The sequence below is a fragment of the Sus scrofa genome, chromosome 13 (assembly GCF_054392235.1).
Source record: "Sus scrofa isolate SSC_HxYL_T2T_F1_AM1 chromosome 13, Sscrofa_HxYL_maternal_Yorkshire_Landrace_v2.0, whole genome shotgun sequence".
NCBI classification, from domain to species: domain Eukaryota; kingdom Metazoa; phylum Chordata; class Mammalia; order Artiodactyla; family Suidae; genus Sus; species Sus scrofa.
The window spans coordinates 21,623,043-21,650,207 of record NC_139395.1 but is presented as its reverse complement, the minus strand read 5'-3'; the positions used below and the strand labels follow the sequence as shown (position 1 = coordinate 21,650,207).

General features: G+C 41.2%; 1 protein-coding gene across 1 annotated transcript in view; it reads left to right on the top strand.

Annotated features, from left to right (window-relative positions):
- EFHB (EF-hand domain family member B) overlaps nt 1-27,165 on the top strand; it is a 64,451-nt gene that overhangs the window by 6,808 nt on the left and 30,478 nt on the right. The window contains exons 2-6 of the mRNA XM_003132069.5: nt 13,521-13,583; nt 14,838-14,981; nt 16,184-16,364; nt 20,154-20,264; nt 24,541-24,670. Of these exons, the coding sequence (XP_003132117.3) occupies nt 13,521-13,583; nt 14,838-14,981; nt 16,184-16,364; nt 20,154-20,264; nt 24,541-24,670 (629 nt within the window). The remainder of the gene's footprint in view (nt 1-13,520; nt 13,584-14,837; nt 14,982-16,183; nt 16,365-20,153; nt 20,265-24,540; nt 24,671-27,165) is intronic.

Genomic DNA, 27,165 nt, shown 5'->3' with positions numbered 1-27,165 from the left:
GTAATATTAGACAGTAGTTTTCCTTTTTCTGTTATCTTTCTCTGAGTTTGGTGTTAGGGTAATGGTAGTACATGAAAAAATTGGGAAGCCTTCTGTATTTTCACTTTCTTTATGCTTGTGATGGTTTAGATATTATGTGTATTATCTATTCCTTGTAGCGCTCACACAGCTAAAAGGAAAAGAACAGGAGATCCTCCGACTTCTTGACAAAGGGAAGGGAGGGTAAAGTATTTGATGCCCCTGAGTTCATCCAGTCTCAGGGAAGGGAGACAGTGCATTGGGGTGAGGTCAAATTCCATTTTCAAGCGTGCAAGTGAGGAGAGTTCAGATAGAAATACCCATGTGTAGACCTTTCTAAAACAACACCTGAGGACACTTGGTTTGGGAACCAAGGGAACTGGGGAGCTCATCCCAATCAGACTCCTTTCCAGTGTTAGGGAGGGGGAGCAGATACATCTCATTGGAAGGACACTCATCCTGTGCTTTGAAGTTGCTGCCCAAAGTTGGTGTTGAGCTGCAGGTGAAGGTCTGCTCTGATGAGCTTATGAGACCTCAGCACGCCTCTAGTCCTGCTAGTAAAACAGTCATTGGTATAGCCATAAGGCACGGTGTTCAGGAAAAGTCTCCAAGAAATGGTGGCCTTCAAGAACTAAAAATGTTCTAGTAAAAGGAGGTCCTTGGAAGGTGTCTTGAACAGCACTCTGGTAGAGATCAAAACCTCTACAATAGTCATTTCTCCAAGACATCCTGACACTGTCCCTTAATTGCCATTAGTGTACTGACTATAGTGGAGACCTTGGAGTTATAAAGATAAAACAATGGAAACTTACAAAGTGCATGCATTGGTAAATAGTATGAGCCCTGAAGTACAAAGAGGGAGAAGAAAGGAAAGGTTCAAAGAAAGGTTTAAAAAATTATATTGTCTACAACAACTAGACAGTATGTTAGGTGCTGGGCTACAAAGATGAAAAATGATACAGTACCTGCTTTCAAAATCTTAACAATCTAGAGGCTTGAGACCAATAGACAAGTGATTTTACTTGACATATGATAAATGTCCTGCAAAAGGTTGCTTTATTTTTTTTCCTGTTCTATACTAAGAGAATATGATAGCTATTTAGTGGGCAGGTAGAGGCAGAGGGGTCACCCATTTGTAAATCTTGTGAGAACCTGGTAGCCATACAAGCCCTGATACTGAAAAATAAAGAGGTGCAAAGATTCATTTTGTCTGAATTTGCAAAGAGTTGATCTCTGCAGAATTCTGAGAAGTGAGTGGTTTAATTTGGATAATGGGTTCAGAGCCTTCTGGGCAGAAAGACTGATGCTATCACTCCTAACTTTTTTGCTGAAATATTCAAAGGTAGGGATTTCTGTGAGTTAAATGTAGTGGTCTTGGGCCTGGCGGGGAAAGATGGGACCATTATGCTAACCCACACTGAGTTTGTAGAGTAGATGATTATGGGTTGGTGGGTCTTGAGTAGCTGAAAATGGTCTTGTATCAACCTTTTTAAGTTGACTTGAATTTTCGGAACCAATCTTCTGAGATGTGAAAGAGGTACTTGGTCACTGAAAACTGGAATATTGAGGGCTAACTGAGGAGATGGCCAAGCAAGGTGGCACTGGTGTGGCTGGGAACTGAGGAAGGAGGCTGCTGAGCCAGGAGGTGGTCAGTGCAGTTGGGAGTTTGGTTACATACAACTTACCTGAGCAGGTAAGTTAATATACTGAGGACAATAGGAGCCAGGTTTGCAGTTCGCCTTTTGGCTCAGCAGTAACTAACCCGACTAGCATCGTGAGGATATGGGTTCTATCCCTGGCCTTGCTCAGTGGATTAAGGGTCTGGCATTGCCGTGAGTGTGGTGTAGGTCGCAGACATGGCTCAGATCCTGCATTGCTGTGGCCAGAGGCTGTAGCTCCAGTTTGACCCCTAGCCTGGAAACTTCCATACCATATGTGGCAGGTGTGGCCCTTAAAAAAAAAAAAAGAAAGAAAAAGGAGGCAGGTTTCTTACTGGTAGGGAAAAATGTTACAAACACAAAAAAGAGAAGGATAGAAGGAATCCTGTTGTGTTGGATTGTAACTGGAGGTATTGGTGAAAACTCATAGTGTATCTGTATTTACTTATCTCTATCCCTATCTCTACATCTATATCTATGTATATATCCATGTCAAAATCCATGTGTATGTATCCAAACTAGATACATTTAACTGAATGTATTATAGAATTGATGTAGATGCAAGTATGTGGGGGAGTGTGTACACACACACATTTCCTAGCTCTGACTTCTAATAGGAACTAGAAGCAGTGTTTATCTAGTAGCAATGAGCATATCAGAACCCAAATCTTGATTTGTAAATATCATTCTCTACTAAAAAGAATCAGGGGTGCTCCTTGGTGGCTCAGCAGGTTAAGGATCCAGCATTGTCACTGCTATGGCTTAGGTCACTGCTGTGGTGCAGATTTGATCACTGGCTGGGGAATTTCTGAATGCTGCAGGTGTGGCCAAAAAAATAAATTCAATAAAAAAAAAAATAAAAAGAATCAGGACTCTTTTGGGGAATGGCCAACTAAAGGGCTGGTGTAATATAATGTGAACTTGGAACACTTCGAGAGCCAAAAAGTAGGAAAATTCTCAAAGGGAGCATATATCTCAAAGGGGTATAGAAACAAACTTGAAGGGGCTCCCAGTGGCTCAAATGTATACTTTGAGTATTAAATAGAATTACCAATGAATAAAAGGGTGAGAGGGGCAAGGATAAATTAAGAGTATGGGATTAACAAATGCACACTACCATATATAAAATAAATAAACAACAAGGACTTACTGTATAGCACAGGGAACTATATTCAGTATCTTTTTTTTTTTTTTTTTTTTTTTTTTTGTCCCTTTGTTTAGGGCCACACCTGCGGCATATGGAAGTTCTTAGGCTGGGGTCGAATCAGAACTGTAGCTGCTGGCCTATACCACAGCCTGGGATCCAAGTTTTGTCCGTGACCTACATCGAAGCTCACAGCAACACCAGATCCTTATCCCACTGGTTGAGGCCAGGGATTGAACCTGCATCCTCATGGATACTAGTCGGGTTTGTTACCACTGAGCCCCAAAGGGAACTCCCTATATTCAGTATCTTGCAATAACCTATAATAGAAAAGAATTGGAAAGAATTGAATTACTTTTTGGTCCACCTGGAACTAACACAGTATTGTAAATCAACTATGCTTCAATTAAAAAAAAACACCATTGAATAAAATTGAAATCCATGAGCCCATACTGATATAAATATATGAATGACTGAATAAATGGCAAGAGAAGAAGTTTTCCTTGCATTCACTAATGCCAACTAGTGAATGTAGATGGCGTGATGGAATTAGAAACTCACCATTTGGCAACCATCATAGTAGTCATGGTTTAGGCCAGAGTCCTCAATGGATATTAAAATAGTAGGTAGGTAAAAGTTTAGTGAGGAATTGGATATTTACATAGAATATTTATTTATTTATTTATTTAGTCTTTTTCCTTTTCTGGGGCTACACCCACGGCATATGGAGGTTCCCAGGCTAGGGGTCTAATCAGAGCTGTAGCTGCCGGCCTCTGCCAGAGCCACAGGAACTTGGGATCCGAGCCACATCTGCAACCTACACCACAGCTCACGGCAACGCCGGATCCTTAACCCACTGAGCAAGGCCAGGGATCAAACCTGCAACCTCATGGTTCCTAGTTGGATTCGTTAACCACTGAGCCACGACGGGAACGCCTACATAGAATAATTATTGATCACAAACTTTACAGTGGAGAAACCCGGCAGGCTTTACCTTCATTTAGTGATCAAAGTCAACACTACCAGTAATAGGACACATCAACAGTGTGTGCTTCTTGATAGAAGAACACAGCATTGTTTCTGGGATACTGCTGATAAAAATGTATAATTTTAATCACGAGAACACTAGTCGAACCCCAACTGAGGGACGTCTAACACAATAACTGGCCCAGACTCAAAAGTGTCAAGGTCATAAAAGACAAGAAAACTACAGGAAGTCTTCCTGACCAAAGGAGACAAAGAGACAGGACGACTGAATGCCATGCATCCATGCCGGCTGTCAAGGTGCCTGGATCCTGACCCACTTCAAGAGGCCCTGCCATGGGGAGTCTAGTCGTTTGACAGCCTCCACTTGCTGCCCATGGACCCACTGCAGCGTTCCTTCATGAGCCCACACTCCCAGTGAGAGAGCATGTCTAAGGACTCTAGAACTGAACCAGTTTACCCAACAGAGCTTCCTTTAATGGCAAATGTAATCTCAGAGACCACTCATGGCCTGGTCAACGTGTTCTCACAACTGTGTTGTGGTCAGGCACTCTTTATTCTTCCTCTTTTCTCCCCCCACCTCTTTTTTAAATAAACCACACAGCATATGGAATTTTCTGGCCAGGGATCAAATCTGAGCCAGCTGGGACAATGCCAAATCCTTAACCCACCGTGCTGGGCCAGGGATGGAACAAGCAATGTCACAGAGACAAGCTGGATCACTAACTCACTGTTACAGCGGGACCTCCTGAAGTTCTTCATTCTTTTTTGTTTGTTTGTTTGTTGGCTTTTTAGGGCTGCAACTGTAGTACGTGGAAGTTTCCAGGCTAGGGGTCAAATTGGAGCTTCAGCTGCCGGCCTACACTACAGCCATAGCAACTCGGCATCTGAGCCATGTCTGCAACCTACATCATAGCTCAGGGCAATGCTGGATCCTTAACCTACTGAGCAAGGCCAGGGATCAAACCTGCAATCTCATGGTTACTAGTTGGATTCATTTCCAGTGTACCACAGTAGGAACTCCCAGATCTTCATTCTTAATACTTCCTTCCCACTCTTTTTTCACATATGTCCTGATCTGATAGGGCTCCCTGCCTACTCCTACCCACTAATCTTTCACTGGTGTTTCCCCTCATAAATCTCTCATATGGCTAATCGTGGTGTCTGCTTCTCAGAGGAACCAACCAATCGCACTGTGACCTTGGATTTGCTCCTTTTGCTAGAAAGGACAGTACTGTGACAACTGGTGATATTTGAATAGGCTCCTTACATTAGATACTAGTATTATACCCAAGCTAATTTAGAAAGTAGGAGACAACAGTTTTAAAATTTCAATAAATTTTAGAAAAAGGGAAGATGAAGTTATGGCAACTGATTTTGAAGGGGAATGTGAAATCAGGTGGTCATTTCCACCAGAAATGATCCCATTTGCTTGGAATATTCCCCAAGAAGCTCAGCCCTTGGAAGAGGCTGTAGCAAAGCTTGGATGTAAAAATTGAAGTTTGGGCCAAAAGTCTGAATTTAGCATAGTTAGGTTTCTGGTTCCCCTTCTCCACCCTAGGCTACCCTGATTCCCACCTCTTTGCACAAGCTCCTGCTCCTTCTACCAAAACTGTGGGTTTATTTTCCCAAAGTGGTTTTTGGAACCAAAAGTCACCAAACTGAAGATTAGGCAGGGTAGCAGCTCCAGGCTGAAGATGGGGCATTAATAATAATAAGTGCAAGTGTACTTTCTTCAGGGGCATTTTCCTAGCTTCCTCTCCCAACAGGCTCAGGACCAGTTGCCATTAGGCAGTGAGTAGAGAGACAGGAGGGTATCAGGAATGAGAATAGGGACTCAGTGGTCAGCCTGCTTGGGTTCAGATATCTGCCAGTATGGAAGCAGTGTAACCATGTCACTCAACCTGTCGGTGCCTTGGTTTGCTCACAAGGGAGATGATAAGAGTACCTACATGGTGGCAATCATTATGAGTAGTAAGTGAATTAATACACAGAAAGCCCTTAGAACAGTGTCCACCATACGCTCTGTGCTTTATAATTGTCACCTGTTATTAGTACTATTACTGTATTACTGTTCCCTGGAAATTCTGAATAGCATGGGGGAAAAACTGATACTGGGAGCTCTACCAAAATAAAGGCTGCCTCATTGTCTGATCATCATAAAGGAAAGACAGAGAGTCAACATGTCTTGTAACACATGGAGCTACGTATCGTTTTTGTGGAGCCTAACTTTGTGCACAGATGAGCCAGCTCGAAGGGCAGGGCTCAAACAAGCTAATAGAAAAGCCAGAGGGAACAGGGAAAAACGTAAGCACACAGAAAAGCTACCTGAGAGATAAAAGTTGTTGCATTCAGAAGACAAGATTGAACTTTTTAAAGAATAGAGAAGGAAGAACATTTCAGAACTTAAATATTTTGATAACCTAAATAAAAATTCAGTAAAAGACTGATGGATGAAATCAAAGACAAATGCCCTTTATATATATCCAGACAAAGAGACACATTCACTCCAGTCTCCATGGTAGCACTATTTATAATAGTCAAGACATGGAAACAACCTAAAGTCTCCTGACAGATGAATGCGTAAAGGCGACATGATACAAACATACAATGGAATACTACTCAGCCATAAAAGAGAATGAAATAGGAGTTCCTGTCGTGACTCAGTGGTTAACGAATCTAACTAGGGACTATGAGGTTTTGGGTTCAATCCCTGGTCTTTTTCAGTGGGTTAAGGATCTGGCATTGCCATGAGCTGTGGTGTAGGTCACAGACATGGCTCGGGTCCTGTGTTGCTGTGACTCTGGCATAGGCCAGTGGCTACAGCTCCGATTCGACCCCTAGCCTGGGAGCCTCCATATGCCACAGGTGTGGCCCTATAAAAGGCAAAAAGACAAAAAAATAAAAAATAAAAAAAAGAATGAAATAATGCCCTTTTTCAGTAACAAAGATGGACCTAGAGATTATCATACTAAGTAAAGTAAGTCAAAGAAAAATACCATGTGATATCATTTATATGCGCTATCTAAAATAAGACATAAATGAACCTATCTACAAAACAGACTCACAGACATAGAAAATAGACTTGTTGCCAAGGGGGAGGGGAGAGGGAGTGGGATGGACTGGGAGTTTGAGATTAGCAGATGCAAACTATTACTTTTATATATATATAAAACTTCGCTGCTGCATAGCATAGAGAACTATACTTAATGTCCTATGATAAACCATAATGGAAAAAATAAGACAATGAATGTATATATGTAGAACTGAATCACTGCTGTATTGAAGAAATTAACACAACATTGTAAATCAACTATACTTCAATAAAATAAACATTTTTTTAAAATGACCATTTATCAGGTTGGGGTGGAGGTCACTGGGATCAGCTGAGCCCCCAACTCTTTAGAGCTGAGGAAGTAGAACCCAAGGTGGCTAATCATAGCTGCTCCTAAATTCTGTCCTGGCTCTACATACTTTTGATTCTCCTTCTTATTTCCAGTGCATCTACAGCTGTTTGCCTTCTATTTGATATTGTTTACTGACTTTTTGATAACCTTTCATTGCCTTTTTTTTTTGGCTTAGTAAAGTAGTACATGGTAAAATAGTGAGAAAACAGTTCAAAGAAGAAAATAGAGAACTATGTCTAGATACTCATGTAGCAACAGAAGAAAGGGTGGGGGAAAAAACTGTAACTGCAATGTATACATCTAAGGATGACCTGACCCCCTTGCTGTACAGTGGGAAAATAATTAAAAAAAAAAAAAAAAGAAAGCCCATTGATCAGCAGAAAAAAAAGAAAATAAAAGCACATGGATCTCGCTACTTAGAAATGGCAATCATAGCTAACAACTTTTTAATCTATGTGTTCTTTTTTTTTTTCTTCTTTTTACAGCCTCACCTATGGCATATGGTAATTCCTGAACTAGGGGTCCAATCAGAGCTGCAGCTGCAGGCCTACACCACAGCCAAAGCAACACCGGATCTGAGCCACATCTGCAACTTATGCTGCAGTTTGCAACACTGATGAGCGAGGCCAGGAATGGAACCTGAATCGTCACAGACACTGAGTCAGGTTCCTAACCTGCTGAGCCACAATGGGAACTCCCTGTCATGTGTTCTGTGTGTATTGTGTATAGAGATGCACTTCTGTGTACCTGTATGATACAAATGTACATCTTTGTTTTAATTCATGTTATATCATGAACATTTTCCTATACCGCTAAATGATTTATATCTATCTTTTTTTTTTTTTTTTTTTTTTGTCTTTTTGCTATTTCTTTGGGCCGCTCCCGCGGCATATGGAGGTTCCCAGGCTAGGGGTTGAATCGGAGCTGTAGCCACCGGCCTACACCAGAGCCACAGCAACTCTGGATCCGAGCCGCGTCTGCAACCTACACCACAGCTCACGGCAACGCTGGATCCTTAACCCACTGAGCAAGGTCAGGGACCGAACCCGAAACCTCATGGTTCCTAGTCAGATTTGCTAATCACTGCGCCACGACGGGAACTCCTATATCTATCATTTTAAATGAATCCACAAGAGCGTTTCATTGGAAGGTACCACATTTTATTTAAACATTTGCTTATTGTTGCATATTTGTTGTATTTACATCTATGTAAATAAAACACAAGTTCATTCTGTTTGTCTCTTACTGGACTACATGAAAATTTGCACAACAGATTTTCACTAAACTTGAAGGATGTGTTTGGGGTAGCCAAATTAAGAGTGTAGCCTGTGAAGAAGAATAGAGTGAATTCATTTTGTGGAGCTCAGTGGAGAAGTGATAGGGGAGGGGAAATCATTTTTCCTCTACTCTTCTGAATTCTTGGCTGAGACCTCCAGTTGAAAGAAGACAGCTTAACAAAAAGACCCAGGAGATCTCCCCATGGCTCAGTGGGTTAAGGACCCGACATAGTCTCCATGAAATTTTGGGTTCGATCTCTGGCCTTGCTTAGTGGGTTAAGGATCTGGCGTTGCCACACACTGCAGTGTAGTTTGCAGATGTGGCTTGGATCTGGCGTGGCTGTGGCTGTGGCTATGGCCGTGGCTGGCAGCTGTAACTGATTCAACCCCTAGCCTGGGAATCTCCATGTGTGGCTGGTGTGGCCTGAAAAGCTAAAAAAAAAAAAAGTCAAAGTCAACCTTCTCTTCCTAATACAGAGAGGTAGATACCTTTACAAGTGATTTCCTTTGTAAAATGGTTCGAAATAATCCTCATGACAAAAGGCATATTTTGGGGTGGCAAATTCTGCTATCCTTTACACCTCAAATTGATGAACAGGCATCCCTAGAAACACTGAAATAAAAAGAAACCCACGTCTGGAAGAGATGAGGGAGATATAACACATTTTGACATGGGAGATGGAAATCACACAGAATGGGGAGTTACTGTCGTGGATCAATGGTAATGAACCTGACTAGTACCCTTGAGAACTGGGGTTTGATCCCAGGCCTCACTCAGTGGGTTAAGGGTCCCAAGTTGCTGTGAGCTGTGGCTTAGACCGGCAGCTGCAGCCCCGATTTGACCCCTAGCCTGGGAACTTCCATATGCCAGGGATGCAACCCTAAAAAGACCTCCCCCCTTCCCCACAAAAAAAGAAAGCAATCAAACAGAATGGCTTCCATTTTTGTGTCTCTAATCAAACGGCCTGAGGACATCAAAACCTGATTATAGCACTGATTTGGAATCACTTGCTCCCAGGCTAGAGGTCGAATTGGAGCTGCAGCTGTTACACCACAACTCACAGCAGCGAGGGACCGTTAACCCATGAGTGAGGCCAGGGATCAAACCCGAGTCCTCATGGATACTAGTCGGGATCGTTACTGCCAAGCCATGACGGAACTCCCGAATTGCTTTTCTTATTGGGGTTTTTTGTTTGTTTCTTGTTGTTTTTTTATGGCCACACCCATGACATATGGAAGTTCACAGGCCAGGGACTGAATCTGAGTCACAGCTGTGACCTATGCCACAGCTGCAGCTAAGCAGGACTTTGTTTTTTTTTTTTTTGTCTTTTGTCTTTTTGTTGTTGTTGTTGTTGTTGTTGTTGTTGTTATTGTTGCTATTTCTTGGGCCGCTCCTGCGGCATATGGAGGTTCCCAGGCTAGGGGTCCAATCGGAGCTGTAGCCACCGGCCTACGCCAGAGCCACAGCAACGCGGGATCTGAGCCGTGTCTGCAACCTACACCACAGCTCACGGCAACGCCGGATCGTTAACCCACTGAGCAAGGGCAGGGACCGAACCCGCAACCTCATGGTTCCTAGTCGGATTCGTTAACCACTGCGCCACGATGGGAACTCCCTAAGCAGGACTTTTAATGCACTGTGCTGGGCCAGGGATAAAACCCAAGCTGCTGCATTCAGATGCTTAACCCACTGTGACACAGTGGGAGCTCCTCAAATTGTTCTTCAAGTGGGCAACTCTATGAGGACGGTCCAATAGAATGTTTACAATGATAGAAACTCAGAATATCCACGGTCAAACACTTGGAAGAGAAGCAGATGAGGGACAAGTAAAGTGATCAGTAGGTCACTGACTGATGCATCATCAATCAGTCCATCCTTCTTTCTATCTAATCGTCTGTCGCTTGGAGTATAGCTGCCCTGGGCATCCCCAGCCTTATGAGGTAATCTTTCTATTGAATATTTAAAAGAATGGCTGGAGCTTCTATAACATGTAGAGCCAGAGAGACTTTTTGTTGCCTCATATCTCTGAGATTTCTTACAATTTCCAGTTGAATTAAAAATCACTTGGATCTCAAATTTAAAAAATTAAACAATTATAAAAAACAAAAAGAAAAAAAAATCAATTGTGTCTCTTCTCCCTTTTCCCAACCCTGCTTCAGCCCAAGTTAGAACCATAGCCCCTTCCCTTTTGTATACAATGTTCTTCTTACACAGTGTAGAATTTACTCAAGATTTGGCATTAAGGCTGGGCTGCTTGTCACTGCCCAGTTTCTCATTTTGCTCCCCATCCCCCCAACCAGGCCCCATGCCTGGTTCCTAGAACTTGCCCTCCTCCCACCTTTTTTCCTTTTTTTTTCTTTTCCCATTTTTTGCTTTTTAGGGACACACCCACAGTATATGGAGGTCCCAGGCTAGGGGTCTAATCGGAGCTATAGCTGTCAGCCTACACCACAGCTCTCGGCAACGCCAGATCCTTAACCCACTGAGCAAAGCCAGGGGTCAAACCTGCGTCTTCATGGATGCTAGTCAGATTCGTTAACCGCTGAGCCACTCCAGGAACTCCCCCACCTTTTTCTCAATCTTTCTATCATCTCCCTTAATCCTCCCTTCCTTAGCCTATCCCATCAGTAGTTCGTATTTTCTCTTATTTTTTTTTTTTTTTAAGCAAAGCAGTTCACTTCTCTGTCTAACCATGTCTGTAGGCTTCCTCATTTTTACTCAGAGACGTCAACAAGATACTCTCTTAATCCTTGATGGTTCTCCTCCTAAGAGAAATTCCTCACTTAACATTTAACATAATAAAAACCTTTCTGTCTGTGTCACCCATCCATCCCTCCGTGTATCTAATCCATCCATCCCCCTGCCAACACCTGCACATTCATCCATCCACACAACTCTCGACCACTCTGCTTTTCTCTGTATTCACCCCATGCCTCTCCACAGACCTAGAACACACTTTCTTCTCCTTACATATTTATTTTTTTAATTGAAGTATAGTTGATTTACAAAGTTGTGTTAGTTTCAGGCATACAGAAAAGTGATTCAGTTTTATTTATTTATGTTTTTGGACTTTATAGGGCTGAATCTGCGGCATATGGAGGTTTCCAGGCTAGGAATCCAATTGGAGCTGTAGCTACTGGCCTACGTCACAGCTGCAGCAATGGCAGCAACTTGGGATCCGAGCCACGTCCGTGACCTACACCACAGCTCACGGCAACACTAGATCTTTAATCTACTGATCGAGGCCAAGGATCGAACCTGTGTCCCTATGGATGCTAGTCAGATTCGTTTCCACTGAGCCACGATGGGAACTCCAGATTCAATTTCATGTATATAGAAATAAATTCTTTTTCAGATTCTTTTCCATGATAGGTTATTGCAAGATAATGAATATAGTTCCCTGAGGCTTTCTATTTTACATATAATAGTGTGTCTAGGTTAATCCCAAACTCCTAGTTTATCCCACCATTCCCCCATTCTTTTTTTTTTTTTTTTTTTTTTTTGTCTTTTTGCCTGTTCTAGGGCCGCACCCTTGGCATATGGAGGTTCCCAGGCTAGGGGTCTAGTCAGAGCTGTAGCCACCAGCCTATGCCAGAGCCACAGCAACACGGGGTCCGAGCCGCATCTGCAACCTACACCACAGCTCAGGGCAACGCCAGATCCTTAACCCATTGAGCAAGGCCAGGGATCGAACCCGCAACCTCATGGTTCCTAGTTGGATTCGCTAACCACTGAGCCACGACGGAAACTCCACACTCCTCCATTCTTAATGGGAAGCTTCTTTCAGTTTTTTATTTTTTTTATTTTTATTTATTTATTTATTTTTGGTCTGTTATCCTTTTAGGGCCGCACCCAAGGCATATGGAGGTTCCCAGGCTAGGGGTCTAATTGGAGCTGTTGCTGCCTGCTTACACCACAGCCACAGCAATGCCAGATCCGAGCCGAGTCTGCAACCTACACCACAGCTCACCACAACAATGGATCCTTAACCCACTCTGCAAGGCCAGGGATGAAACCTGCAACCTCATGGTTCCTAGTCAAATTTGTTAACCACTGAGCCACGACGGAAACTCCTTCTTTCAGTTTTTTAAGAAGAAGCTTGTGCTTTACAGAAGTAACTATCATCTGCCTTGAATTGATAAAGGGGAAATAGATAAGAGGTGCATTGCTGGGAATGAACTGTTAAAATCTTTGCTTGGGCAAAGGAAGTGCAGATAAAACCCAAGTTGAATGGAGCCAAGTGAAATCTGAGACATTTGATGAAGAAACTTGGCCAGGGGTGACATGTTCGCATATGCAAAAAATTAGGGTGGTGGTGGAAATATACCTTCAGGAAAACACACCTACTCAGAAATACTTAACACTTTATCTTATGTTTAGCTTAAATTCAGCCATACTCTCATTGTCCTGATGATAACGGTACAGATGATAATTAACCTGTGGACAATGGCAAGATTATTTCTTTTTTTTTTAAATATATATTTAATTTATTTATTTAAGTACCTTTATTTTCAGGTAATTCTTTTTTTTTTTTTTTTTTTTTTTTTATCTTTTTAAGGCCGCACTCATGGCATCTGGAGGTTCCCAGGCTAGGGGTCCAATCAGAGCTACAGCTGCCGGTCTACACCACAGCTCACGGCAACGCTGGATCCTTAACCCACTAAGCAAGGCCAGGGATCAAACCTGCGTACTCATGGATACTAGTCAGGTTTGTTAACTGATGAGCCACGACAGGAACTCCAAGATTATTTCTGAAAGTTGAATGTCACAGAGCTCCTATAATTGGATGGATTGCTCACAGTGCATTGTAAAAAAGGGTATACTTGAATATGTATAGTATTTATTGTTATATTATACATCAGGATTGTTTTAGATTTGCTATTTGTTCTTACTATTTTTCTTAACTGTGTTAAGTAGTTGAAAGTAATGTTATAGCATTAGACGCATAGGCCAAATTTGAAATACATTCTGTTTCAAAAGGCTCCCCTTCTCCCCTGACGATGACCAATTCTTGCTTTTTTTTTTCCTTAGGCAGGGAAAGTTCTTCCAATTGGATACAGAGTTGCAACATGCTTGACTGAAAAACTTCCCAGGGTAAGTGCTTTCAATAAGCATTTGTGTACATAAGATGAACAACCATCAACATTCTTTTTTTTTGTCTTTTTATTTTTTAGGGCCACACCCACAGCATATGGAGGTTCCCAGGCTAGGGGTCTAATCAGACTTATAGCTGCCGGCCTACACCACAGCCACAGCAACTCTGGATCTGAGCCATGTCTGCGACTTACACCACAGCTCATGGCAATGCCAGATCCTTAACCCAATGAGCGAGGCCAGGAATTGAGCTAGTCGGATTCATTTCTGCTGCGCCACGATGGGAACTCCTCCCTCAACATTCTTTATGAAAAGCTGTGTTAATTTAATGTGATTAATTTGTATTTTTAAAAAACTGTGTTTTGAGGCCTTCTAAGTTTGTCCAAAGAAGTAAAAATTTCAGGCCTACGATTTCCGGCTCTACAAAAATCACCAGAGATTCCATTTATTTGAATAAGAAATAGTCATTTAGGGTATGCTTCCTAACCTGGATACTTCCTGGTTGTTTTTTAAATATAACTTTAAAAAAAATGTGGTTTATCGAGCTCTCGTCACATCCATGAGGACATGAGTTCGATCCCTGGCCTTACTCAGCAGATTAAGGATCTGGTGTTCCTCCAAGGTGCAGCATAGGTCACAGACATGGCTTGGATCCCACGTTGCTGTGGCTGTGGCTTAGGCTAGCATCTACAGCTCTGATTCAACCCCTAGCCTGGGAACTTCCATATGCCGTGGGTGCGGCCTTAAAAAGACAAAATGAGTTCCCTTTGTGGCTCAGTGGTTAACGAATCCGACTAGGAACCACGAGGTTGCGGGTTCGATCCTGGCCTTGCTCAGTGGGTTAAGGATCCGGCGTTGCCGTGAGCTTTGGTGTAGGTCACAGACACGGCTCGGATCTGGCCTTGCCGTGGCTCTGGCGTAGGCTGTTGGCTACAGCTCCGATTAGACCCCTAGCCTGGGACCCTCCATATGCCAAGGGAGCGGCCCTAGAAAAGACCAAAAACAAACAAACAAACAAAAAACAACAACAAAAAAAGACAAAATAAACACATAAATAAAAAATAATGTGTTTTTTTCCCATTAAAAATCAAATCAAAAATTTTAGAATGTTTGATTATTTGGGGCTGCAGTTCCCTAGGTACTTCTTACATTCTTATTGTCTTGAACAGTATTCATTGTTTGGTACAGAGCAGTCTCGCTAATATCTAATAAATTGAACTTGATAATTCTATTTTCTTGTCTCACTGTTTGTAGCTAATGACCCCACCTGAGGCAAAAAAATTTTTCAACTTCAGATATCCACCTGCTGGAGCCGAAAGAGTATTTTATGGCAGAGCAAACGACCCCCAAATCGCACCGTATTTGACACATGGGATAAGATCTAAAATTTCAATACCGGTAACTTCATTTCTATTTTCCCCTCTACTTTATTAACTTACCAAGATGAAAATGCAGGAGTTCCTGTCATGGTACAGTGGAAAAGAATCTGACTAGGAACCATGAGTTTGCAGGTTCGATCCCTGGCCTCAATCAGTGTGTTAAGGATCTGGTGTTGCCATGAGCTGGGTGTAGGTCGCAGATGTGGCTCAGATCCTGAGTTGCTGCGGCTGTGGCGTAGGCTGGCAGCTGTAGCTCCGATTAGACCCCTAGCCTGGGAACCTCCATATGCTGCAAGTGTAGCCCTAAAAAGCCCCCCCCCCAAAAAAAAAAGAAAGATGAAGATGCACAAATGAAATCATCACTTCCAAGCTTCTTCTCACTCTTAATCTTGGGCAGTGGAAAAAATCCAAAAGCAGCAGTAGCCAAGAGGGTATAGAAAAATCAATGTGTTAAGCCACATACTATATTTATTTATTCTCTCTTCAGATAATAAAAGCAGAGTTGCACTTCATCTTCTCACAGGAGACGTGCTGTCAAGGTTTTTTAATGGCCAGTGAGGACAAAGGCTGGGTGATGTGGCCTGGAGGCACTAAGGTGCACACAGGGTCTCAGCATTACCTGCTACTTATTGAGTAGACAGTCTAGGACTGGAAGACCTGATCTTATATCTGGAGGGAGTACGTGGCAATCACGTGACTCTCGTGCTTGCCATTCCCACTTTTCTGGAATCTTTGAGTTAAGTAACCAGGGAGCTGCCCTCCTAAACATTTTAGCCCCAGTGAAAAATCATGTTTAGGCATGTTTAAGCTGAGTAGCTGCAATTCTGACAGTTCATTTGAAGGTGAGCCAAGGCAATGATAATGAAATGTTTTCCCACAATAATATTCTCTTTCCCCAGCTATTGATTAGAGTTTCGGTTTTCCATTTTTTTAACTTTTTGAGTCCTCACTGTGACACAATGGGATTGGCAGCATCTCTGCAGCACCAGGACACAAGTTCAATCCCTGGCTGGCACAGTGGGTTTAAAGGATCTGGTATTGCTGCAGCTGTGGTGCAGGTTGCAGCTGCGGTTCAGATCTGATTCCTGGCCTGGTAACTCTATATGTGTGGCAAAGAACAAAACAAAAAGCAACAATAAAAACAACAACAACAACAACAACAAAAATCAAAATTTTAAACTTTTTTTGTTGTTACATCTTTGCTTTGTGTGATTTCTTTAGGCAAAGGTATTGATAAACCCACAGCCTATTACAACATTTCAACAGAAAATCAAAGATAAAAAGGAATCAGTATATTTTAGCAATCAACGGGCACCCTTAGGAAAATCTCATGATCAGACGCCAGGATTACCTAAAGGCTTGGATGTACCTAATACGACATTTGGGACAGCCATCATCAGAGGTAGTACAAATAACAGATGGGGCGGGGTGATAAAATAAGGCTTCTTTAAAAATGGGATTAAATATCCCATTGGGATTTGTTTAGTGCTGTTATAAAGGATGATTTCAGAATGAAAGATGGGGGAGTTCACACTGTGGTTCATCAGTAACAAACCTGACTAGTATCCGGCACTGCCGTGAGCTGTGGTGTAGGTCACAGATGCAGCTCAGATCTCAGGTTACTGTGGCTGTGATGTAGGCTTGCAGTTACAGCTCCCATTCGACCCCTAGCCTGGGAACTTCCATATGCCATGGGTATGGCTCTAAAAAAAAAAAAGAAAAGAAAAGAAAAAAAAAGAAAGATGGGGTCATAGCAAAAAAGTTACTCTCAGACCCAGAAGCTTAGAGCAGATGTGTATCTAGGAAGAGCTCAGAGTTTGGAGAGGATATTTCAGGGGGCAAAGTGGAGCCGGTGTGAAGACAGGAAAGGGATTCAGGGAAATTGACATTGGGGCCAACTATAGGGGCAGATGTCCCTTCCTCCAGGGCATCTATTTGTGGGTTTTATTTCCATTAATGCCTCTGATGTGTTCCTAATCTGTAACTATGACACTCTGTTTCATACAATAGACCACCTACAGATAAGTTTGGTAACTGCAGCATGCCACACTCATTCATGCACATTCACAAGTCTACCTGCACACTAACTAAACAGGCAATATCAGAGCAGATCCCACTCAGATTCTGAGAGGGACTGGAGCACATCTTTTAATGAACAACTTAGAATAGAATTAGTCACAGGCCTGAATTCTCATTGTGGCTCAGCAGGTTTCAAGCCCAACTAGTATCCAAGAGGATGAGAGTTCAATCCCTGGCCTCACTCAGTGGGTTAAGGATCCTGTGTTGCAGCAAACTGCAGCATAGGCTGCAGATGTGGCTCAAATCTAGTGTTGCTGGGCTGCAGGCCTGCAGCTGCAGCTCTGACTGACCCTTAGCCTTGGAAATTCCATATGCTGCAGGTGTGGCGGTTAAAAAAACCACCACCAACAACAAAACTGGTTACATGCCAGTATTTCTTCTGTAGCCCCAGCTCCTGGCACGTTGTTGAGTGCTTTCCTTTATATCTTCCTCACATTTATCCCCCTCACTCCCTACCCCACTAGTCTTTTCAGGCAGCTTACCCTCTCCCTCCAGGGGTCTTATTACAGGAGACCTCAAATTCCATCTTTTTTTTTCTTCATTCTGCAGAAAAATTTGCTTCTCTCTTTGTCTTTCTGAACCCATTAAGGCTTTGCTCTAGGAGTTTATCTTTTTTTCAACCAAAAGGTCCATTATATTATTTTTCTTAACATGGTAACATCCGTTCTGGAGATAAAGAATGCTTTTCTCCTAGAATAGGCAAAATCTGCTGCTGTACTTTATTGTGTCAGAGCTAAGGTTAAAATTGGTTAACATTTGAAACATGAAAAATGTCTTTTAGAACAGATAAAATATCTTTTTTTCCCCCTTTCAAATAGGATTAAAAGTTGCATTTAAGAAGATATGGCAGGGAGGGGAGGGATAAATTAGGAGTTCGGGATTAACATACACCCAACTATATAAAATAGATAACCAGCAAGGACCTAGTGTATAGCACGGGGAACTATACTCAATGTCCTGTAATGACATATAATGGAAAAGAATCTGAAAAAGAATATACACACACACATATATACATATATATATGTATCTGAGTCACCTTGCTGTACACTTGAAACATACATTGTAAGTCAACTAATTTCAATAAAATTAAAAAAAGTAGACATGGCATTGCATTATTACAGTGATTATATCATAACTGCCATCTAGGATTAGTTCATTTAATATGGAAAGTACTGTCTAGATATGCTTCATTTAAATATGTAATAGAGGAGTTCCCGTCGTGGCTCAGTGGTTAATGAATCTGACTAGGAACCATGAGGTTGCAGGTTCAATTCCTGGCCCTGCTCAGTGGGTTAAGGATCTGGCGTTGCCATGAGCTGTGGTGTAGGTTGCAGATGCGGCTTGGATCCTGTGTTGCTGTAGCTCTGGCATAGGCTGGTGGCTACAGCTCTGATTAGACCCCTAGCCTGGGAACCTCCATATGCCAAGGGTGCGGCCCTAGAACAGGCAAAAAGACAAAAATAAATAAGTAAATAAATATGTAATAGAAAGAATGTTCCAAAACGTGTATGTGCGTATTAAAAGGTGTAATGGGTTCCTACATCAAAAAGAAGCATGGTCTTATAGGATTTTTTGAGTAGGATCACACGGTGTTCTTAACTGTTTGCTTTACAGACTCCACTTCTTGTCAGAAATTCCCAAAAAAGAAAACGTCTTAATGCATTATGTTGTTAGGTAGAAAGAGAAGGGTGAAATTATAAATGGAATTATACCTAAAAATCATTACGTACAACAATAAAAACAAAAATAATTTTCTGTATGTAAAATCGGGGCCACTTGTCCTGGGAAAGCAGCTGTTTAATTTTTTTTTTTTTTTTTTTGGTGTTTTTGCTATTTCTTTGGGCCGCTCCTGTGGCATAGGGAGGTTCCCAGGCTAAGGGTCGAATCGGAGCTATAGCCACTGGCCTACACCAGCGCCACAGCAACGCGGAATCCGAGCCGCGTCTGCAACCTACACCACAGCTCACAGCAACGCTGGATCGTTAACCCACTGAGCAAGGGCAGGGACCGAATCCGCAACCTCATGGTTCCTAGTCGGATTCGTTAACCACTGCGCCATGACGGGAACTCCCTGGAAAGCAGCTGTTTAACAAATATCTTCTAGCTCTAGGATTGGGACCAGTAGGAGGGAGAATTTCTTCCTGATCCCAGTGATTTCCCTGCAACTTCTGGCTACTTTTTTTTTTTTTTTTTCTTCTTCCAAAGTATATAATATATATTTAACAGCACATAAGAAGACACCACTTGAGCTTCTCTTGTAGCCAACAGGAAGTATTTTCACATATAAAATTAAAAATTTTAACTTTTAAATCATTAATATTTTTAAACATAATGCAGACTTAAAAATTGTTCAACATTAACCCATGACCCCACCCCTAGCACAAAAATCCATCCCAAATCCAGAAGTCACAGTTTACTGGCTACTTTTAAGATGGATATTCACATCAAAACATATTCAGTCTGTGTGCTCCTTGTCTACAGCTGCTAAAATTTGCATCAAGTCTTCCCCACAGGGCATCAGGGTTTCTGAAACTAATTTGTGATTCAAATTTGCCTAGATCATCTTGCCAAGTCTGGAGCAATGTAAAATAAAAATTATCCTGAGATGCTCAGAATCGAGAATTTAACTGGGCTGGGAATACAGCTCAGGACAATGAAAGCGATTAACCCATTCGGAGTTCTGACATTCTTCAGAATTCTAAGGAGTGAGCCAGCTCAAGAGTGTGGTGGAGGAGGGGTCCTTAAGACAGTGATGCCTAGGTTGCTCCTGTCTTTCATAAAAAATCTCTATGTATGTCGGCTTTGGGAGCTTATGCAATCAGTGTACCTAGTCTGTCATTTGCTCTAGTCAATTTAAATATGTTATAAATATAAATAAGCAATGAGGTCCTACTGTAGAGTACAGGGAACTATATCCAGTCTCTTGTAATAGCACATGATGGAAGATAAGATGAGAAAAAGAATGTATGTATATTATATGACTGGGTCACTTTGCTGTACAGAAATTTACAGAACATTGTAAATCAACTATCCTTTAATAAAACATTGTAAAAATGTTATAAATAGAAGAAAAATATCTTAAAACTGATTTCCTTAATTCTTCCTTCAGAATTATCCCTTGGAGATGTGGTGAACCCACCAAAACCCTACGAAGAAGTATTTGAAGAAGGACAGGCAGGGCATGATCTGTATGTTGTTTCTCACAATGATTATTTTGTGGGTAAGTGTCCTCCAGTGTAAAACAGGCCTGAGGTTACAGACCTCAGATTTGTGAAGAGGAATAAAGGAGATAATGTGCTTAAAGTTTAAATGCCTGGTGACCAATAAATCATAACTTATTGCTTATGAGGTTACAAGCCCTGATAGCCAGAAACACATATGCATTTTGTGTATAAAATGTAGAAAAATATGTATCATTAAAACAAAAAAAATTGCTTAGTAAGGTTAAATGTTAGGTAGTCTAATCTTTTTTTAATGGCTTTAGGCTTAAAAATAACATTTGGATTCAAATATCAGCATTATTCTAAGTGCTTAGCTTTTTATGAGGAATATCAGATAGTGGACAAGTGCAGAAAATTTCAAATCAGATCAGGTTCAAGTCCTAGCTTGTCCATTTATTATCTTTTACACCTTGAATATTTTATCGTCATCTATTTTAATTTCTTAAATGGGGGTAATAATATTGTGAGGTTGAAGTGAATGTCTGCAAAATGCTTAGCACAGTGCCTGGAACACAGCAAAGGCTCAATAATTATTATTATTACTGTTCTTCTTATTAAGTGATTTTCAAAGTAGTCTATTATTAGAATTATTCTATAGCATAATTAAAAGGCATTGGATGGAGTTTCCGTCGTGGCTCAGTGGTTAACGAATCCGACTAGGAACAATGAGGTTGCAGGTTTGATCCCTGGCCTTGCTCAATGGGTTAAGGATCCGGTGTTGCCATGACCTGTGGTGTAGGTTGCTGATGCGGCTCGGATCCCGTGTTGCTGCGGCTCTGGCATAGGCCAGTGACTACAGCTCCGAATCAACCCCTAGCTTGGGAACCTCCATATGCCAAGGGAGCAGCCCAAGAAATGGCAAAAAAAATAAGTAAGTAAATAAAAAGGCATTGGATGTTTGATTGTTGATGTGTTGATGCTAAGTCGAATCATTATCTAAGAGAGGATTGAGAAAACTGATTCAGGCCCTGGGAGAGCCCATGGATTGGGCATGATCCATGAACTAATCTGCATTAGTTAGAAGCAAGACTAGCCCTTTACTGCAGCACAAAGCCCTTCTCTCCCTTGCTCCCTTTTTATTTCTTTACTTTTCTTCTCCTGGTCCTTCCATATCATGCTCCTTCTTGTACGCTTCCTCCTAAACTTAGAATCATTCCTAGGGCTTCTCTCCTGTGCCCTCTGCTCCCCTGTGTGGAATCTGCCCTTCCCTTCTTTTGTGACCAGTCTCTGCTGGGTCCTCACACATCCCAGTATGATCCTGTTCCCGAGACCATTTCCATCTTCTCTTCCAGATTTTGGCTGCTTCCACCCACTTGGTCATCCCGCTGGCCTTGGGAAGACTTCTCGCTGTATCTCCCCCATCTCTACTTCCCTAGCCCTCTTCCTGCCTTCATTTCCTCCCTCTAGCTTCCTCCTTCCATCTCTCCCTCTCTTGTGAAAATGTTTTATTTGTTTTTGCAAAAATTTAGCATTTATTGCACAATCTAATCCAATGCCATCTAGTTGCTTTAAGAAAGAACTATATCAATGAATATAGACAACTTTTTTAACTCAATGAATTTTATTACATTTATAGTTGTACAACAATCATCATAACCCAATTTTATAGCATTTCCATCCCAAATCTACAGTCCCTCCCCAACCCCTAACCTGTTATAGACATTTTTTAATGAGACATCTTACATGTATTGAGCAATTGGAGGAAAAATAGTGTGGATTTTTAAAAATATATTTAGAAGATCTCTAATGGACTATAACATGACTTTACTACTCTACTTTCATTTGCTGATTTTTGCAGAAGTTTCACTAGCCTCTTGAAAAGGAATAGAATCCAATTCTTTATTTTTATTTTTTCTCATTAATGAAGCACTTTTTTTTTTACCATAAAATATGTCATACATTGTAGAGAATGTATATATCATGTAAAAAATGAAGAAAAAGAAAATGTAGGGGTTCCTGTCGTGGTGCAGTGGAAATGAATCTGACTAGGAACCAGGAGGTTTCGGTTGGATCCCTGGCCTCACTCAGTGGGTTAAGGATCCTTGGTTGCTGTGGCTGTGGTGTAGGCTGGCAGCTGTAGCTCCGATTCATCCTCTAGCCTGGGAACCTCCATATGCCACAGGTGCGGCCCTAAAAAGACAAAAAAAAAAAAAAAAAAAAAAAAGGTAAATGTAACCTTGAAATCCCATTAGTCAGAGATAACTACAGTTGATATGTTGAACACATTTCTTTTCTTTTTTTCTTTTTTTTTTGTCATTTCTTGGGCCACTCCCACAGCATGTGGAGGTTCCCAGGCTAGGGGTCCAATCGCAGCTCACGGCAACACCGGAACCCCGACCCACTGAGCGAGGCCAGGGATCGAACCCACAACCTCATGGTTCCTAGTCAGATTTGTTAACCACTGTGCCACGATGGGAACTCCTTTTTTTTTTTTTTTGAACACATTTCTAACCCCCAACCTCTGAGCTTTCTACTTTCAGTTAAGTGTGGTAATGACCTCCATGCTTTTGAGGAACATGCTATATACATTTAAATTTTTTAACTTACAACAATATCTCAAGGACACCATTCAATAACGATAACAACCTTTTATTTTTTTATTTATTTTTTGTCTTTTTGTCCTTTCCAGGACCAAACCCACGGCATATGGAGGTTTCCAGGCTAGGGGTCCAATCGGAGCTGCAGCTGCCAACCTATGCCAGAGCCACAGCACGCGGGATCCCAGCCGCATCTGTGACCTACACCACAGCTTATGGCAACGCTGGATCCTTAACCCACTGAGCGAGGCCAGGGATTGAACCCACAACCTCATGGTTCCTAGTCGGATTCATTAACCACCAAGCCACAACAGGAACTCTATTAATAACAACCTTTTAAAAATATACTTAGGAGTTCCCCTCAGTGGGTTAAGGATCTGGTGTTGCCTGTGAGCTGTGGTGTAGGTCACAGACGTGGCTCAGATCCCTCGTTGCTGTGGCTCTGGAGTAGGCCCGCTGCTACAGCTCCGATTGGACTCCTAGCCTGGGAACCTCCGTATGCCACAGGTGCGGCTCTAGAAAAGACGAAAATAATTAAATAAATAAATAAAATACACTTAAATTACTACCGAAGTAATAGATATTTCTTGTATAAAATATAGGCTCTATAGAAATATATAAAACACAAAGAAAATCTCCTACAGTTGTCAGTCTGCCACAGATGATACTTTCATATATGTTTTTCTTTGCTCATTCGTAGATGAATACGTGTGTGTTTTGCTCCCCGCTATACATGCATTTTTTTTCCCTATTTGCTTCTCCCTGATTGTAGTAAATATCTTAGCTGTCTTTTCAGGTCAGTATCAATATTGTATTGTTTATATATCTTTATGAACGTGATCTGTTTCCTTAGGATACATTCCTAGATTTCTGAATACTTGAAAATTTCACTCTTGGAGCTGAACTGTCACCTGAATAGCAGCCCCAATTTGTCCTCACACCTACGATGCATGAAAATTTCCCTTTCCTCTGCATCCTCTCCAATAGCAAGCTTTGCCAATCTTTATTTTTGCTTAACTGAGAGACAAATTGTGACTGCACCCAAATTATGATTGTTACTGTTTTCATTCACATTATTTGGGTTACTGCTGAGGCTAAATATCTTTTCCCTATTGTTTCATAACCTATTAGCAGATCTCTAGTTTCAGTCTTACTTTCTTACCTATACATAGAACGCTAATACCAACCACATCATGACCTGAAAAAAGTACAGGATTAGATCTTAAATCTAAAGACCTCCCTGTTGGGTTCTCAGCCCTCTACCACCCTTTTAATGTCTCTGATATAGGTAATTATAATGAGTGTGAGGGTTCTAATGAAAATCTCAGTGAGAGCAGGTATAAAAACACCAACCTCTCAAATCTTAGCATAGTGCAAAGCACCACTGGGTTCCCAAAGCATTGCCATACCTCCCCCCGATCTTCAGGGTTTCCTTAACATTGATGGGGACAATTTTTCATCATTTATATTTGTCTTTCTCTTACATCATTTTTCTACTTAATTTCCAAATAGTAACATAAGGAAATCTTGTCCCACCACTTCCCAGCTTGTATGGGAAAATGCTTCTCTCATCTGTAGCTAGATCTGTGCAATTCCCGGCACTGTTGTGGTTTCATTCTTTTTCCCACTCTCATTTTCATTTACAATGAAACCATAATGTTCTTTTTTGCAAGATAAGGTTATTAGTGTTGCTTAAGTCAGAAGGCTTCCTTTTTTTTTTTTTTTTTTCTCCCCATAGGAGAAGCAAAGAACCGAAAGTATAACCCATCAAGTTTCCATAGGTTTAACTTGTATGGAGTCCCAACACCCCATACAAATGATGGACGAAACATGGCAAAAACTTTACATTGGCTTCATGAACTACAAATGTAAGTTTAAGTATACTGTGTCTTGGAATGAGTGTTGGATATATGGCATATGGACTTAAAGAAAAGTTTATTTATTGCCGTGGCATGGTTCAAAAATAAAAATAACATAAAAAGATACACGGTGATATGTCTTCCAAACTGTCAAGTTCCCCCAGAGATAACCATAATATGGTTGTGTGTGTGTGCACGATTCTAAAGTTACTTCATGCCCAGATGTCCAAAAGGCACATGAAGAGATGCTCATCATCGCTAATTATTATAGAAATGCAAATCTGGAGTTATCATCGTGGCGCAGTGGTTAATGAATTCGACCAGGAACCATGAGGTTGCAGGTTTGATCCCTGGCCTTGCTCAGTGGGTTAAGGATCTGGCATTGCCGTGAACTGCGGTGTAGGTTGCAGATGCGGCTCGGATCCCGCATTGCTGTGGCTCTGGTGTAGGCCAGCAGCTACAGCTCTAATTCAACCCCAAGCCTAGGAACCTCCATATGCTGTGGAAAGCGGCCCTAGAAAAAGCCAAAAAAAAAAAAAAAAAAAAAAAAAAAAAAAAGAAACACAAATCAAAACTACAATGAGGTATCATCTCATATCCATCAGAACAGCCACCATAAAAAAATCTACAAATAATAAACGCTGGAGAAGTTGTGAAGGAAAAGACTACGCTGTTGGTGAGAATGTTAATTGGTGCAGACACTATGGAAAACAGTATAGAGGTTTCATACAAAATTAAAAATAGAGTTACCATATGATCCAGCAATTCCACTTCTGGGCATACGTCCAAAGAAAACTCTAATTTGAAAAGAAATATTTACCCCAATGTTCATAGCAGCACCATTTACAATAGCCAAAGTATGAAAACAACCTAAATATCCATTGATGGATGAATGGATAAAGATGTGTATATACTCACAATGGAATATTACCCAGCCATTGAAAAAGAATGAAAATATGCCGTATGCAGAGACATGGATGGATCTAGAGACTACCATACTAAGTCAAACAAGTCAAAGACGAGTATCATGTGATAGCACTTACAGGTGGAATCTAAAATATGACACAAACGTACCTATCTACAAAACAGAAACTGACTTACAGACATAGAGAACAGACTTGGGGTCGTCAAGGGGAGAGGGGAAGGATTAGGAGTTTGGGATTATCAGGTGCAACCTATTATATATACAATGGATAAACAATAAGGTCCTACTGTATAAAACAGGGAACTATATTCAACATCCTATGACAAACCTTAATAGAAAAGAATATGAAAATATATATATGACTGAATCACTTTGCTGTATAGCAGAAATTAACACAACATTGTAAATCTAACTATACTTCAATAAATTAAAAAAAAAACAGTTACTTCATGCCTTTTCAGCAAATCTGAAGACATACATGAGTGTTTTTAATCTATGGGATCAACAGTGCTATGTTTCTTAAAGATGGCAGACTTTCAAATCTTTACAAACACAATTGCGTCATATATAATTGAACTGTCATTTATCGTTCAGCTTCTTTTAATAGTTATTTGGGCACCTGAGTGTCTGACTTAACTCTTGCTAACTGTGACCTTTTTATGCTTGCATTCTATATACTACTACTTTCCTAAAAAATTGAAATGATTCCTTAGTTTTTCATTTCCTGTCTTTTTTTTTTTATATCTAAGGCAACAAATATTGGGAGATTACTCATAAAAATCCCTATTACTTAACTATGCTTAAAAAATCAGAAGATTGAAAATGCTGGGGTAGAAGTTCCTGTCGTGGCTCAGCAGGTTAAGAACCTGACACAGTGTCTGTAAGGATGTGGGTTTGATCCCTGGCCTTGCTCAATGGGTTAATGCAAGCTGTTGATGCAAGCTGCGGCACAGGTCACAGATGCAACTGTATCTGGTGTTGCTGTGGCTGTGGCTGTGGCTGTGGTGTAGGCCAGCAGCTGTAGCTCCAATTTGACCCCTATCCCAGGAGCTTACATGTGCTGCAGGTGCAGCAGTAAAATGAAAAAACAAACAAACAAACTGAAAACAAAAAACTTGGGTAGTGAGTTGAATGGTGGCCTCCAAAGATGTCCATGTTCTGATTCCCAGACTATAGGTATATTATCTTCTATAAGAACAGGGTCTCTGTAAATGCAATTAAGTTAAAGATTTTGAGATGAAGAGATCATTTCCTAGATATGTGGGTGGGCCCTAAATCCAATGACAAGTGTCCTTGTAAGGGAAAGGCAGAGGGAGAAAACACACAGAGAAGGTGAAGGTAAGATAGGAACAGACTGGAATAATACAGCTTCAAGCCAAGAAGGCCAAACAATGCCAACAGCTTCCAGAATTGGAAGAAGCAATGAATAGATTCTCCCCTAGACCCTTTGGAGGGAATGCAGCCTTGCTGTCACCTTGATCTCAGAATACTGGTTCCTAGAACTGTGAGAGAATACATTTCTGGGTTTTGTTTGTTTGTTTGTTTGTTTTGTTGTTGTTGTTGTCGTCGTCGTTTTTTT